This window comes from Ipomoea triloba, chromosome 15 (genome assembly GCF_003576645.1).
Source record: "Ipomoea triloba cultivar NCNSP0323 chromosome 15, ASM357664v1".
NCBI lineage: Eukaryota > Viridiplantae > Streptophyta > Magnoliopsida > Solanales > Convolvulaceae > Ipomoea > Ipomoea triloba.
The window spans coordinates 25,501,493-25,518,354 of record NC_044930.1 but is presented as its reverse complement, the minus strand read 5'-3'; the positions used below and the strand labels follow the sequence as shown (position 1 = coordinate 25,518,354).

At 36.7% G+C, this 16,862-nt stretch overlaps 2 protein-coding genes across 2 annotated transcripts; both read right to left on the bottom strand.

The window, feature by feature from the left end:
* Window positions 1-700: 700 nt before the first annotated feature.
* LOC116006933 (FRIGIDA-like protein 4a) lies at window positions 701-4,825 on the bottom strand. Its single transcript, XM_031247458.1, has 4 exons — window positions 4,290-4,825; window positions 2,709-3,088; window positions 2,316-2,491; window positions 701-1,834 (listed from the first exon to the last, which is right to left on the bottom strand). Exons 1-4 carry the CDS (start codon window positions 4,769-4,771, stop codon window positions 962-964), a joined length of 1,911 nt encoding a protein of 636 aa, XP_031103318.1. The 5' UTR covers window positions 4,772-4,825; the 3' UTR covers window positions 701-961.
* Window positions 4,826-7,363: 2,538 nt separating this feature from the next.
* On the bottom strand, window positions 7,364-12,200 carry LOC116007529 (serine/threonine-protein kinase AFC3). Its single transcript, XM_031248238.1, has 12 exons — window positions 11,827-12,200; window positions 11,592-11,724; window positions 10,654-10,680; window positions 10,413-10,566; window positions 10,269-10,317; window positions 9,750-9,864; window positions 9,510-9,601; window positions 9,268-9,412; window positions 8,472-8,536; window positions 8,228-8,325; window positions 8,040-8,142; window positions 7,364-7,695 (listed from the first exon to the last, which is right to left on the bottom strand). Exons 1-12 carry the CDS (start codon window positions 11,938-11,940, stop codon window positions 7,558-7,560), a joined length of 1,233 nt encoding a protein of 410 aa, XP_031104098.1. The 5' UTR covers window positions 11,941-12,200; the 3' UTR covers window positions 7,364-7,557.
* Between the last annotated feature and the right edge of the window lie 4,662 nt (window positions 12,201-16,862).

Sequence of the window (16,862 nt, the reverse complement as noted above, 5' to 3'; positions counted from 1 at the left end):
TTGAGCAAATATCATTTTTAGTCCCTCAACTATAATATATGTATCAATTTTGGTCCTTGACTATTAAAAATTTCAAATTAGGTGCATGACTATTCAATTTGTATCACATTTGGTTCTTGACTATTAATATTTTCAAATTAGGTGCATGACTATTCATTTTGTATCACATCTGGTCCTGCCGCTAAATTTTCCGTACAAATTTCGGGCGAAGTCATCGGTGACCGACTAATTTATTTAATTTTTATTTTAAAAATTATTTTAATACTCCGTAACTTTTAAATAAAAAATTTAAAAAAAAAAAAAAACGCAAGTCACCCCCGATGACTTCGCCAGAAATTTGGCCGGAAAATTTAACGGCAGGACCAAATGTAATACAAATGAATAGTCATGCACGTAATTTGAAAATGTTAATAGTCATGGACCTAATTTGAAATTTTTAATAGTCAATGACCAAAATTGATACATGTATTATACATGTTATTCGTCCTTAACTATACAATTTTTACCTAAAACAATCCTTTATCTAAATCAAAATAGTCATGATTAGGACATTTTGGTTAACAATTATATACTTTGTGATAAAATTGAACAAGCTTAAAAGTTGAGAACCAAAATAGTAAAATTGTAGACTAAATCGAGTATTAACTCTTAAGTAATCATTCCAAGTAGTTTCAGAATTAGACAAGGAAAAGATGAGGAATTCAATCATCAATTTGCCCTTTCCATCCTCTCATTTGACAGTATATCATACCCTGAAATCCTCTTTGCTAACATTTAAATGAATCAAAGTTCATATTCTTTGACCTTTCTTGAGGCAAAATAATAATCTTTGCAAACATTTTATATAAAGCAAAATAATATTTCATAAGTCAAAGACATGGGGCACTTTATGGAACAGCAGAACATTAGCAGCAGATAAACACAAGTAGCTAAATATCCTCTTGGCCCTGTGTACTCTAGACTACTGTGTTTGGTATGAACTTGGGGGGTATGCAGTTGCAGTTGCACCTGCAGCCGCAGCAGCAGCACTATAATCGTATGTAGCATAATCGCTCGGCCCTCCATACGATCCTGGTGTTGCTTCATGATTGGTCACGCCTGGTGCGTCCTTAGGAGAATACATGTATTGTTGTTGTTGAGAAGGTGCAGCGGGACTTCCCCCGTAGTTTATCTGCGCTTGCGCTACATAGTGTGGGCCAGTGTGTAGTGCACCGGTTGTGGCATCTGGAGCAGAATACCCATACTGTTGTTCATAGGTTCCCGGTGCTTGTGCTGCTTCTGGGTAATGTGTAGCACCCCTTGGTGGGCCGGTTGTGGCCTCAGGAGTAGAATATGCATACTGTTGAGAATATATGGCGTGGCTCTGTCCACGCATTTCATTATATAGTGGTCCGTATGCAGATGGGGGGGGATGCCCTTCGTATATTGGTTGGTGGTGGTTTGGATAACCGTATGGTCCAGAATATCTGGAAAGGTGTGGCGGGGCCAAATGTGCTCGAGGAGGATTTCTAGGGTAGGCAGAGGCTGAAGCACTAGAAAACCTTCCAGATTTGGGTGGCCGGGAGGACGAAGGGGCACTGCGTCTACCACCATCACCGCCTCCACCTCCGCCTCGTTCTCCGCCTCCACCTCCACCTCCAAGCGCCCGTTTTTTTGAGGGCGGCTTGCTTGCAGATACAGAGGAAGAGCTCTTTCTCTTTCCTGACTTGACATTCTCAAGTTGCTCTACCCGTTTTTTCAGTGTATCTAAAGGAAACTGGGTTTCAAGCTTGAGGTCTTCCACACATTGCATGATTGCCCTAGTGGCATCCAACTCCAATTTGTTCGCCCTTTCCTAAAAGACCAATCACTCGAATCAAACCAGGAACATAGCAAGCAAATAAACAAAAACGTCAAGAAAAGAATGCTGAAGCAGATTTAAAATAGAAATATGAATGATGCCAAACAGAAATAGGTCAGAAATTTCAGGTGCAACCCCCATTTTCCTGAAATGTACTCAAAAAACATATGAATGACTAATTAATCTGTATAAGTTTTTAAAGCAAAGGATAGTAATAATTCCTTTTTTAACATGACTTTTCTGTAAAATGACATCACCTGAAATTAATAGCTAGCCTCTCACCTCTCCGGCTGTCCCATACTCTCAAGGGAAAAAAAAATGAAAAATTCAAGTGTGTGTAATTGTGGCTATGGATTAGTTCCTGTTAGATATTTGAAAATCTTTGTTCTTTGGCGCCACCCAAACATTCAGTTAAGAATCAACAAACAGCAAACTTAAGGAAACAGAGTAGGATGAAGGAAAGCAACAAACGTACCACTGCAGCTCCACTAAAGTTGCCCCTCTTAGATGTGTCTTTAGCATTTCTTTTACAGGTCCTTAGAGCTGACTTAAGAAGTGAAACTGGAGGATACTGTTCAGCTAATCCAGCCTCAGAAGCAAAATATATTGCCTCAAGCTCCTTGCCACTCTTCACCAGCTGGTCTATAATATCTGAACAGGAGAGCCAACTTAAATCAATAATTCTACGTCAACAAACATAAATTAAAGATGAAAAGCACAAGAAAATTAAAGCTGCAACCATTTAGAAGATGCAAGAATTTTTGTCTTCTATTTTTTTTCTTCTAAATCTCCCTTTTCCTTTTTTAAGCATAACATCAAATTTTCGACCATTGTTTTTGGACATGAATAAAGTTCATGAGAAGCCCACCTGCCATCTTGTTCCCGAAACCTAAAGCAATAGTAAGTCTTGGCATATCTCTCCTAGAGGCAAATTGCACTATCAGTTTCCTTAAGAAATCCTCCTCAAACTGCTGCTTTAGTCCAAACCCAACCACTAACTGCAAAAACATTGACGCTTCATTTGGCCTGATTCCGCCGCACCTCTCCCCGCCACTTCTAAGAACACCTTTCCACTTCTCTAGAACACCTGCTGCCTTTTCCTTTAAAGCCTTCGCCACAACGCCACCTCCCTCCTTGATTGGCACCACAGACTGAATTAACATGCCACATGCACGCCTCCTATCTGCCATTCCAGACTTCCCCTCTACCTTCATCCTCACATAGTCCTCAGCAGCATCCAAAACCAACCTGAAAGTTACCCAAATGTCAGCTGTACAAGATCTGAACTCCCCAAAATAACCCAATACTTCCTTCTCCCCACCCAAAAGCAAAAACTTCAAAAGGAAATAACAAAAAGAGATTTCATGTAAGGATATAAAAACAAATTCACATACCAAGCATGACATATTGTGTTGATTGTCAAATCCTATCTATTCACATAATATGGGGATAAATTCCAAACTGCTAGTTGCAGTTCCTTGGAGAAGGAACAGAATAAGTTTTAAAGGGATGCAGAGATGCACAGTACACTAATTGAGACTTTTTGTTCTTTTGGTGAAGTGAAGCTCACACGAATGGCATAGAGGAATTTATGGTTCGTTTCAATAGCTTTAAGAAGTACCACGTTGGTAATGTCTATATACAAGTAAGGTTAAGAAGCCACAAGTATCAGGGGGCTATCCATGGTACTGTTGAATTCAATGTTCCCAACTCTCAACATCAAGCTTGACCAGTTTTTCTCTTCCTCCTTGGTTCTCCCTTCACTCTAACAAAGCTAGCAAAGTTACTCCATCCTTTTCTCTTTAGATACATGAAATCAGCTCCCCTTTAGTCCACTCACAAAATGATCACACCTTGATAACAGATATCAAATGCAGGCTTAACACTCCCTAATTTCCTACTACACAAAAAAACTTAATTTTCATTTTAAACGCCTATCATCTAGGGTGTGTTTGATTGACAAGTTTAGCTATCAAGAATGGGTATCAACACTATTGTTATTGTTTGGTTGACAGGTTTTTAGAACACTACTATGGGTTTTGATTACCCCATTTGCAAAACACATTCCCTAATAAAATAAGGATTTCATTTCCCTTCCTCCTCCTCTTCCCCAACTATTAATAATCATTCTCATTCCACCCTACTACCAAACATGCAAAATACTTTCACCAAAACCCAAATACCCATTCCGATTCCCATTCATATGTGCGAACCAAACACACCCCTAAATCATTTTCCTTATGAATAATCATAATTAGATGGAAACTAATCATTCTGTCAAAAGTACCATAACATTAATTTAAGCTACCGCACTGAAGACAACAATCAGAGAGCAAAAGATATCTTCCATGTTCCAAAGCATTTTAACAAGCCTATCATAATTCATAATTATAGACATTTCCCATATCCAACCAAATGAACCAATTGAATAAATGCAAACACGAAACACCTCATGGCGTCGACTGATTCTTTGACAGCATCAGGAATCTCAGATCGCAAAGCCGCGGAATCCCTCCGGTTCTGGAAGAGAAATTTCATGAGCCCACTGGCGTCCATTCTTCTGCAGTAGAATCTCATCATCTCCGGCAAGCTCTTCTCCTTCAACTTCCCCGCCGTGTCGGGGCTCTCGATTTCCGCAATCGCCACCGCCTTGAGCACCTCAACCCGGGCCGCCATGGAAATCTCGCGCTCCGGGAAGCCATCCTCGCGATTCCGAAGGTCGGTGAGGGCATTATTGGTATTCTGCCGCAATGTCCTGATCCGAGCGTCGAGGGTTTCGGATTTTCGGGAGAGAGCTCGGTCGACGGCCGAGAAATGGGATGTTAGGGTTTTGTGGATGTCGGCGATGGTAGAGAGTAGAGCTTTACGAGTCTCGAGCTTGGAGAAGAAGGATTGGATCGGTTCCGGGTTGATTGAGATTTCGGTAGCCATGGCAATAGAGACTCCGGAGAGTGTTTCAGTTCATCGAAATGCCCTATATTTGTGCATTACGATATTATACATTTATCAATCCATAGTAATAAAAACATATTTAAAATAGAGAAATGGGTAAAATATTAACTTTTTACGCGAAATAATTAGAAATTTAAGCTTTAAAAGTTAGAATCAAACCTATTAATTTGTTATTTTAATACATATATAAAAATAGTAGTGGATTATCTATATACAATTAGGATTTCAACATCTAAATTGATGATCGAGAGTCATCTTCTTTAGTGACTGCGACAGTTTAATAGTCACTAATTGTCGAATCAACTCCATTACAAGCGTCAGAGACTCCTCAGGTGCTTGGGTCCCAAAAGGTCAAGGGTTGCACACTGTCATTATTGCTCACTTCTCTAATATCTTGCCAACATAGGTAACGCCAATTCTGTTTTATCTACCGTTCCTAAATCCATTTCGGCCCAACAGAATGCCTCCTTCCTTCGAAATGTCTCATTTGAGGAAGTCTGAGCCGCGGTATTTAGCATGCATCCGGAGAAATCACCTGGCCCGGATGACTTTAATCAAGACTTCTACCAAGCTCATTGGGATATCCTCGACCACGACATCACCACCCTCTGCATGTACTTTCTCTCCTCTAGTAAACTTCCTACTAGCTTGAATTTTCTCTCCTCTAGTAAACTTCCTACTAGCTTGAATGATACACAGATTGTTTTTATTCCCAAAAAAAAAAAATAAATAAATAAACAAACAAACAAACAAAACCTAAAGTTATGGGAGATTTGAGGCCCATTGCACTCTGCAATGTGACTTATAAAATTGTTGCCAAAATCCTTCCAAATAGATTAAAGATGATGCTGGGTAATTTCATCTCGGAATATCAAAGTGCCTTCGTGCCTAATAGGCTCATTTCTGACAATATTATGGTTGCCCACGAAATCCAACACTTTCTCAAGAGAAAAAGCCAAGGAAAGGTGGGTTTTGTTGCCCTAAAAATTGATATACGCAAGGCTTTTAATAGGGTTCAGTAGCCTTTCTTAAGAGCTATCATGGCTCGTATAAGATTTTCTGACAAATAGATTGGCCTGATCCATGAATGCATTTCTATTGTCAAGTATTCTATTATTAATGATGGTGATGTTATCGGTCCTGTTCTTCCTAGCAGAGGGCTTAGACAGGGAATTAAATCCCGTCTCCCTATCTTTTCATCATCGTTGTTGAAGGGCTTAGCTCCATGATTCAATTTGCCGAGCAACAAGGCTCCCTTCATGGTATTTCAATAGCTAGAAATGCTCATGTCATTACCCACCTCCTTCTCGCAGACGACAGCTATTTCTTTTTCAGAGCTAATCCCTCAGAATCCATAGCTTTCAAGACAATCATGGATGCTTATTCTGCTGCTTCTGGCCAAGTCATTAACCTAGATAAACCTCATCTAATTTTTAGCAAAAATGTGGATGAGGTTTCTAGATCACATGTTCAGAATATCCTTGGAATTAGAAGGGAGGAATGTACTGGCTCTTACCTGTGGTTACAATCTCTTATAGGAAGAAACAAGAAGCAGATCCTTGGTTTCATTAAAAATAAAATTATTGCTAGGATGCAGAGTTGGGGTCATAAATTTCTTTCTAAAGCTAACAGGGAAGTCCTCTTGAAAAATGTCATTCAGACTATCCCCACCTATGCTATGAATGTGTTCTTACTCTCAAAGAATCACACTGGAAAAACCGAAAAAGCTATGAATGCCTATTGGTGGAAGGGTGAGGAAGGTGGCAAAAGGGGTATTCATCGGAAGCAATGGTCTTCTTTGTGTCCCTAAACAATGGGGTGGTCTTGACTTTAGAAATTTTAGGGAGTTTAACTTAGCTCTTTTATGTAAACAGGCATGGAGGCTTATTTCCATGGATACTACCCCCAACAACTCCTTTTTTGATGTTGTTAAGGGCCACGATCCATCATTTATAATCAGAGTCTAAAAAGGTTGGATGGAGCTTCATATGGAATTTGATGATCCCTCTAAAGGTAAAAAATATTACTCTGGCAAGCTTGTTCTAATTGTGTCCTAATTGCTGATCTCCTACGCTCCAGACGAGTTGATTGCCCTAGTTTATGCCAAGTCTGCATGGAAGCTAATGAAACTAGCATATTTCGACAATAATGTAGATTTCACACTAGGCGTGCCTGACAACTTTATTTTTTTATTATTTCTTTTAAAAATTTAATTTGTTTTAATTTTTTTTCCTCCCCTCTCATTTTCTTTTTCCTAATCACACTTACAAAAACTACTCAAAAACCACGAAAAAACTCCATTGATAAGAATGCTCTTGGACAACGTAGCAAAATGTCAATTAACAAAAATACAAAATTTGATAATTTTTTAATAGTTGAAGATGTAATTCGATTAATTTCAAAATTAAATACTAAATTGGATAGATTACAAAGTTTTGAGACCTTAATTAGTATTAACTTATTGAGAAAATAAATGATAATAAAATTATTTTTTATTTATGTATTTTATTTACTATGGTAAATTAACTAACTTCATCCGACACCCCCAAAAAAATGACTTAGAGAGCGAAATAAACATGTAAGTTCCCTACCAACTTTGGTTCTTACCAACTTTAAAGTTTCCTATTATGTTCCTAATTATGTTTAACATGTAAGTCAATCGAATGAATGTACAATCCATTTAAAATGAACATGATAAAAAAATCAAAATCCCAGGCTGAAGCCTCTAACAAAATCAATTAGGAATTACAAAACAAGCACTTTGCTTAGGCTGCATTGCTGAAGAAGGGATGGTTGAGTGCTTCTTCAGCAGTGAGACGCTCAGATGGATCGTACTTCAATAAACCCTGTAACAAGTCGGTAAGGGGTGATCTCGAGAATTCTACATGGCGTGATACAAGATCCTGCATTAACAACGCGTTTATTGTGATTGGAATGGAGACGGTGACAGAAAGGGAGCGAAATGTTAACAAAATGAGAGTGGGGAATGATAACTCTTCGGTTTTAGGTTCCCTTGTTAATGATATTAAAGAATTAGCTAAACACTTTTCAACTGTTAGCAACGATCTGCGAATATAGCAACCCATTTGCTAGGGAACGCTATTTCAAAGTCAGATTGTTTGGAATGGATTGCCATTCCTTTTCTTTCTTTGTTTGATGTAGTTGCTTCTGACAAGTTGGACTAATGAAATGCTTCTTTCTTTCAAAAAAAAAAAAAAAAAAAAGAGTGGGGGGAACGAAACAAGACCTTAAGTCGATCCAACTTGTTTACCGCTCTGATGCTCTCCCTTGATACTGCACCTCCAGGCCAATTCAATCTTGATCTCTTGAAATATTTATCTGCACCTCGACTGCAAAAAAAAAAAGTAAGACAGAGCCACACAACCATGGCATCACAAACAAAATTCCGCTAAGCAATCAAATGAAGTAACTTACTTTGCTTTTTGAATCATGTGCTGAGGCAGAGGGCCCAACACTCTCTCCATCATTGCCAAATGCTCCAAGTTCTCGTGTGTCTGAAAAAGAGCTTCACCCTGGAACAATATTTATTGGAGAATATATGATTTATGGCTCTCTGACTCTCTCTCTCTCTCTCTCTCTCAGATATACCCAATATATGAATTACAAATATATCAAAGCCAAAGTATGAGATAGTGGCAAAATAAAAAGCAGAGCTAACCGAGCAAAGTTCAACAAGTATACAGCCTACACTCCATAGGTCACAGGGATATGTCCATCCTAGACCTGCAAAAAAGTGCATAAGAAGAAATTAGGAGCAGTGTATTGGTTTGTCAGTGCCTAAAATGCCTCATCTCATCTCATCAATCAATATCTCACAATATGCCCTTCTACTAATTGAGTATAAATCTCAAACTGACTGTGATTAGCAACCAGGTTAATCTCTTTTTATACGCTCTTCACCTTTAAAACAACAATTTACAGCCTGCCCATTAGCTACATAAATTGAAGTGGAGGACACAGCCAAATCTCAAATAAGCCATACCCATTAGCATTATTGCCAACCATTTCCTACTGGCTCTACTGATGTATAATATCATTCACAAATGAAAAATAACAACAAAGCCACTTAGACATCAAGAAATAAAGAATCACCAATAGTATGTCATCTTCCAAATAATGACACAGGCAACAAGTAATACTTTTTACTGTTAATGACACAGGCATTAAAATGTAAGTAGCCTAATCTAATTATTAATTATTCAAAAAATTCTAAATTGCCGATTTCACTTGGTACTTCAACTTCCATATAGTATTCCAGTATCTTGGAATTTTAAAAAGTTTGTATTAAAAATTGAAATACTATTTGGCTATAAGCTTGTTAACTTTTAGAACTATTCCCAATTAAATAGGAGAATGGAGATATATGAATATATCCAAAGTATAAAAAATATATATAAAAAAAAAATACAAACTATAAAAACAGAACGAATGCATATCTCTTCCTCAGTATTTACCAAGAATAATCTCTGGTGCTCTGTAGTGCCTTGTGCATACAATGGAACTATGAAGCTTATCGTCAAACACAGTACTGCCAAAATCAATCAGCTTAATAGCACTAGATTTTGGCAAGCACCTGTTGTTCATATCAACTGAACTCCTCTGTAAAATTAAAAAGTTGTATGAAAAATCAATGTGCGCCTAGATACTATTATATATTTGGTTTTCTTTAACTTAAGAAGGCTAAAATGCAAAATACCTTGTAGCTTGGGAGTCTTATGGATTCAGAAGACACAAGGAGTATATTTTCTGGCTTCAAGTCAGTGTGTATTAAACGTAAACCATGCATATCTGTTAAATATGATAAGTGATAGCATAGAGTTAATGAAACATACAGTAATAGGATAATACCCCTGGGTCAAAGTAACAGGTTAAGGGAGTTCAGGGTAATCGAATAGATAAACAAGAAGATAAAGAAGGCTAAAAACAATCCACACACATGTTACAGATTCCAAAAGCTGGCGACCAAATTCCCGAACAAGATCCAGAGGAAATGGGCAGTACTTATTTCTCTTTAGTAAATCATATAAACTTGGCCCAAGTTTCTCAAAAACCTGATATAACCATTCAGATGCAGCAGAAGGAAGATCTTTATTAAGTACTCAGTGGTTGAAAACAAGACCATAAAACTTAAACTAACACTACTAAGATGAAATCAGGTAACCATAAATCCCACAACAGTAAAATAACAAGATATTTGACTTAAACAAGAGAATAAAAAGTCAACAAGCGGGGATAATTCATCCATCAGAAAAAAAAGGTAAATAAGAAATCAACATGTAGGACTAGTTATAGGAGCAGATATTTTCACCAAGCATCAACCCCAACCATTTTCAGGTATACCTCAGAAAATCAAGAAAAAGTATTCAAGAAAATCTACCACTATCTACAAAACAAGACTAGTAGAGGAACAATGTTGCAGGAAAAAAAATCTGAAATATTGTATCTTATTACTTACAATGCATATATGATTGCGATAATCAAACCAACTCCGCATCTGCACACAACTGTAATAGAAGCAGAAAAATTAGGCCAAGCATTGAAAAGGAAAATACCAAATTGAGGGAAATAAAATTTTCAAAATTGGCTAAGACAAACATACTGTGAATTGCCTGTATCATTCTCAGAAAGTCGCTGGAGCACTTTAACCTCAATCATTGCTGCTTCACGGTATTTTTTTATGCTTCGTACAACTTTAATAGCTGCATATTCTCGAGTTTGACGGTCCCAACATTCCAAAACCCGCCCAAAGGTGCCTACAGCACTAGCAATTTGCTGATTTGATACAATAATGAGATATAACATATTGTTTTTTTTTTTTCAGCAGGCACACGACAGCTAACCTTCACCCATTTTGCTGAGAATTTTATCTGCAAAACATATGAGCAGAAATAGAAATTCAACTCAGCTTGGGAGTAATTAAACATTGCAAAGCAACAGAAAAGATCCTCTTCAGAGAAATAAAGCATATTAGTATATTTGTATATGTCAAAAGCCTAATATTGTAACAGTTTACTTGGTTGTCACATAAAGAACATAAGCATGACACAAATTCATCATTTTTTTTAAATTAAAAAACAAACAAGATAGAACAAAATCAAAATCTTAACATGGATTCAGCATAACATAACAAGGGGGGGAAATAGCTACAGGCCAAGTAAAAGAGGAAGTGTGGATAAGGAGAAAGACCCAAATTAGTAGTTTTTCTTTTGCAGCATCCATATATCAAATTAAGGAGTAAAAAGTCAGTTTCTGTAGCATAAGAATCAGTTAATTTAATTTATGTCACCAGTTATTCAATTCTATGAGAAAACAATTTGGCCAGACACAGAGTTTGCTGCAAGCTTATATGAACACATGAATAAAGTTTAATATAGAGAAATAGAATGTAGTACCAATAGCAGTATACTATATTTATGTAATGCAAAAGCTTTTATATTTAGGGTAATTAATATACACACATGTGATGGGTGTGTATATAACTTCAAACAATGTTCTAATAGTTTTTGGCAATATGGGTATGATTATTGATAAACTAAAGAGCAATTTCAGTGCACACACAGCACAACCTGAAAATAATCCATAACTCTCATAAACTAAATGGCAGAAAGTATAGGAAAAGAAAACAACAATTTCACACAGAGACTGCAATGTTCAGCAAACATTTATAAGGAATTAAATCAATTCTCATAGACTACACTAAATTATTCAAATACATTCATACTCAATAAAAATATAAAGAATTATTTTTTTTAAAAAAATTAAGGACATGAAGGCTAACATCTTGGAGTCAGGTTCTCGCCGAGACTGAAGACGTAATGGCCATCGCGATCATCATCCCTATGCGGAGGCGATAAGTACCGCAACCGAGATGGAGGCTCTACTTTCTGGATTTTCTTATCCTTTTCCTCAGCCTACACACAACAAGAAACGCACCGCCTAAGATTCCATAGGTCTGTTTCCCTGTCGCTTTCGCCACCAAAACCCTAAACCTAACTCTAAGAACCGAACCGAACCTCAGCTGCTTGATTTTCCGGAGAGAGCGGCCCGACGTCCCATGTCAAACGTCGCCGCTTCCTAGTCTGCTCCCTCTCCTCCGCCGCCGTGTTTTCAGGGCCAATCGCCACCATTTTACAGCTGAAAGGTAACGAATCGTTTAATATACCGGGTCTCCTCTGCAACCAAAACAAACAATCACGATGAATAATTCCTGATTTATTCTTCTCGATTTTTCCGGTGAGTCGTGGAAGTGTCAGATATTAGGACAAACGAAAGCACCGTCAAGACGGTGTCCTCAGAGATTGTTCCGCTTCTGTTTAGGTTGCATCACCACGTGCGGAGGCGAGGCTGTTTATACATATGTTCACAAACCTCCACCCCGCTCATATTGGCAAATCTTATTGTGTAACTTGGTTTAATTATTTCTATTTGTTATGTATTCATTTTTATTTTATATACTAGTCATCACACGTTATGCGCACTTAAATTAATGTCTAATACTTAATTTTAAATTAATATTCCTTAATTAGTTAAAATAGTCATATAATAATGAGAGAAAAAAATGTTAAAATCTCTTATATTTTAATAAAAGATAAAAATAATTAAAAAATAACGAAATTAATGAAAAAAATGTTAAATTAATAAAAATAAAAAAATAGTCTTGGTGCTTTTATATTTTAATCATGGTTGCAGTAGGCGCTAGGCGCTAGTCGGGCGGTAGACTAGCGCCTAGCTGCTTAGGTGGAGACCTATAAAAATAAAAAATTAATTCATGTGTGTGGGTGTATGTTATATATTATATTTTATATATTACATATATATCTCTTACTTCTCTTACTTATATAAATAAATAAATTTAAATATATATAAATATCATAATAAAATTAACAAAGCCGACTCGCTCGAGTTAACTCGACTAACTCTGTCGAGTTGGACGAGTTAATTCGGTCAAATTCGGCCTAGTCGGCCGCCAACTCGGCCTAGTTGGCCGAGTTAGGCGCTAGGCGGCCTCCTAGGCGGCCGGCCACCTAGGCGGACGCCTAGAGAGCAATTCGCCTCGGTATAGGAGCGCCTAGCGCCTAGGCAGAGGTGCCTAGGCGGCCTAGTCGGGGTTTTTTGCAACAGTGATTTTAATAAAAGATAACAAAATTGTAAATAGCTAAATAATAACTAAAGTAAGTAAAAACAAATAAACCACTAACTATAAATAACTATCTATCTATATAGTGTTGTTTTTGGTAGGATAATGGGTTAGTTAGGAAACTATACATAATTGTATTATAGAAATCCTATTAAGACTTCAATATTATAATTTTAAGTTTAGGAATCTATACACAATTGTATTATATAATTTTATTTAAGACTTCAATATTCTAATTCTAACAAACGATGTTGCATCCGTTCCACCATGCCCATCAAAAACCTTCCAATAAAAGAATAAAACCAATTTCTCATTAACCTTCTGCAGACACTAAATAGATATTATATCTCAGATAATAGAACTTAGAAATCACATAAGGCAACTACTCAGGTTTGTCTTTATTAATAATAGAAAATAGAATTTAATGAAAAGCTATTGATTAACGTACTTCATCTTGTCTAACTAAATATCTATCAAAAGCTATTGGCTCAAGAAAATGAAATATATAGAACGATAAGAATCAGAAAGCCTCATGAATTCTACCATTGATAAAATAGTGCACACATCCATCAATTCTGTCTACTATTCTTCATGAAGTAAATTGGTTATCAGATAAGAATAGAAAATGATTCTCACATGCAAAAGAATTAAAGGAAGACACATAATGCAGGTAGATGACCCAGCTAAATTGAAATTAAGTACTGCATAAATCCAACAATCATTTGCAAACATTCTATTACCTTAGCTTCCTAATTACAGTGATCAACGTCAGCAAACTTCTATTATGTGGCTTACTGGCTTCCTTTCTTCAACCTTGTACCATTTGCACTTGTTTGTGAAGCACGCTCACTTCCGGCAAGATCCACAAGATTATGCACATTGCCAACATTAATATATGAAAGATCCAAATTCATGCTCAACAGCTCAAGTTAATAAAATTTAGCACTATATGACAAAGACATACCAGAGTTGCTAAAAGGGACTTTACTTGACCAGAGTTTTCGCTAATACTGCTATCAATGGTATGAGAAGCTAAATTATTAGCATTGGCTTTGAATAGACAACATCTATTTTTGTGATCGTCTATCAATTGGCAGTAAAGCTTAGTAAAGATGAACAATAATGAAAAACATCATCAATGAAAGCCCAAAAGATGAATATTAAACAAAATAACCATATGAAAAATAATTAATTTGACAAATGGTATAGAGAGAATATATTTAAAAATAAATTTAAAAAATAAAAAAAAAAACACAGCAGTAAAATTGCAAGTACGAGGTATGATGAAGAGTGAGAGAGAAGGATAACCTTATCAATAGCTCCCAACTGAATAACACCTTCTCTAACAACAATCAATCAAAGCTATGGTCTGAAACAAAATAACATGAATTTTTCTTTAAGAAAGCAATACTCCAAATACGCATTATAATTCAAAAAGTAAAAGATTCTACAATTGGTATTCCATCTTCCCAACCATGAAAAGTGACAGTTTTTCATAAGGCAAACATTAGATATTCGGTAACAGCGAGAGTTTGTGCTTTAAAAAAAAATCAGATTCGAATACTTAAAATCATAGCGAAAGATGTCTCATATAAGTTGCAATTGAAAAACAACATTGCTCCTACATCAGCATCCAGATCACAAAGTACCACAAATGGGCAAGCTGAAGTTTGATTCAAGCGTATGAAAACTTATCCTCTCTGGCTTCTTCACCAAATCACACTTAAGGCTCATTTGTTGGCAACTCCAATTCCCTACACCCCTCTCTCTCCCTCGCAAACACTCACTTCAGGTGTTTGTGTTTTTGACTTTGAGAAGAGGAATTAAGCTCGACTCAAGTCAATGATGAGGTGAAGGGGCCGGGACTTGGAACTTGGAAGTTCCAGTACCAAAGCCATAGTTGTTGTCTTGTGCTTAATTAATTTAGCATGAATGAGAATAAAAGAAAGAAAAAACTCCGCAACAGAGAGATGAGAACCTGGTTCAGCTTGTATTGAGAATTAAATTGTCTTCCAATTTCGTAGAGATGCCGAGGAGTGTCTTCTAGAAACCTTAGTCTTCGGCAACAGAGGGATGAGATGCCGATGAGAGCAAATTCGTAAAGATGCCGAGGAGAGCAAATTCGTAGAGATGTCGAGGAGATTCTGCCAACAGAGAGATTAGTTTGCTGCCCTAATCAAATTATCTTCCAATTTCAGCTGAATTACAAATTTGTCACTACTGCTGCTGTTACTTAACGGCAATTGACGAAATTTTTTGGTAAAAGTATTAAGAATTAGGATAAATTAGAAATTTAATTGGAGGTTGTATAATAAGAACAAAGTGCAATATTTTACAGCAGACTATTACACCAACATTTTTTTGTTCCTGTTAGGGGTCTAACATTATTGGCTCTTATTAAAACTGTAGTCTTGTGCTTAATTAATTTATCATGAATCGGAATAAAAGAAAGAAAAAACTCGGCAACAGAGAGATGAGAACCTGGTCCAGCTTGTATTGAGAATTAAATTGTCTTCCAATTTCGTAGAGATGCCGAGGAGTGTCTTCTGGAAACCTTAGTCTTCGGCAACAGAGGGATGAGGTGCCGATGAGAGCAAATTCGTAGAGATGCCGATGAGAGCAAATTCGTAGAGATGCCGCGGAGAACAAATTCCGCCGACAACGGAGAGATGAGATGCCGAGGAGAGCAAATTCGTAGAGATGCCGAGGAGATTCCGCCAACAGAGAGATTAGTTTGCTGCCCTAATCAAATTGTCTTTCAATTTCAGCTGAATTACAAATTTGCCACCGCTGCTGTTACTTAACGGCAGTTGACGAAATTTTTTGGTAAAAGTATTAAGAATTATGATAGATTAGGAATTTAATTGAAGGTTGTACAATAAGAAGAACACAAAGTGCAATATTTTATAGAAGACTATTACACCAACATTTTTTTTTTGTTCCTGTTATGAATCTAACATTATTGGCTCTTATTAAAAGTGTAGATGTTATAGTTTCATTTTATCACAATTAAAGTGTGATTTTGTTTCAATTACAATTTCATTTGAGGAAACATACATTATGGAGGATGATGATGACAAATCTTGTGCATTGATTTGTAATAATGGAGGGTGTAGATTAATGGTAAGTTGTAGATTAGGCAAATAATTAATTAGATGTCTATGTATTTTTTTAGCTGGTTGGGGTATTTTTGTAAATTTGGATTTTTTAATGCCAATTAGGATTCTACTACCCCACTTATTTCCCCACCATTTTTTTTGAGAATCCCACCATTTCTCTTTTCTTTTTCAGTTTTGGAACCAAAAGGCTTTGGTTTGACTTATTCGCAATCGACGACATCAATAATGGTGGACCTCGGTGGCTAACGGCGTACGAAGCGAGTTGGATACACCAGCGAGGCACCGAGATGATGTAGATGATAATACAAATCCTTCATGCATTCAGTGAATTGTATAGAGTATGTATAGAAATTGTATGTAAAATGCAAGAGAAGATAGCTAAAATTGACTTTAAAGCCTCTCTTATTCAATGTATGTTTTAGAGAATAGTTTAGAGAGGGAGAGTCTCCCCCCAGGAGAGGAAAATGTTAGGAACATCATGTAATAGGTTTTGATGATACCAACTGTTAAGTAGAAATCCCCAAGTCTCGACACATAGGCAAAACGTTGTAAGTTCGACAAGTAAACCAAGAGCGAAAATACAACCGGGTAACTTTGAGCTCAACTCGGAAAATATTTTAGCTTGAAGTAAACTTGTTTGAACATCTTAGAAGTCTCGTGCTGTAATTTCATAGAAAGAACAGAAGAAGGCACGGGACAACACTGGAGGAATAAGGGTCTGCGAGACATCAACTAAGTCTCGAGACATAAGCAGAGTTCGAGAGATAGGATCTCTCGATACAACATTCCAGTT

Excerpts from the sequence above, each read along its gene's own strand:
- LOC116006933 (XM_031247458.1), bottom strand. The coding sequence starts at position 4,771 with ATGGCTACCGAAATCTCAATCAACCCGGAACCGATCCAATCCTTCTTC. Across the intron at positions 2,492-2,708 it reads TTTCGGGAACAAGATGGCAG|ATATTATAGACCAGCTGGTG; the intron begins GTGGGCTTCTCA and ends TCTCCTGTTCAG. Across the intron at positions 1,835-2,315 it reads ACTTTAGTGGAGCTGCAGTG|GAAAGGGCGAACAAATTGGA; the intron begins GTACGTTTGTTG and ends TTGGTCTTTTAG.
- LOC116007529 (XM_031248238.1), bottom strand. The coding sequence starts at position 11,940 with ATGGTGGCGATTGGCCCTGAAAACACGGCGGCGGAGGAGAGGGAGCAG. Across the intron at positions 9,413-9,509 it reads TAAGACTCCCAAGCTACAAG|AGGAGTTCAGTTGATATGAA; the intron begins GTATTTTGCATT and ends TTAATTTTACAG. Across the intron at positions 8,143-8,227 it reads CACATGATTCAAAAAGCAAA|TCGAGGTGCAGATAAATATT; the intron begins GTAAGTTACTTC and ends TTTTTTTTGCAG.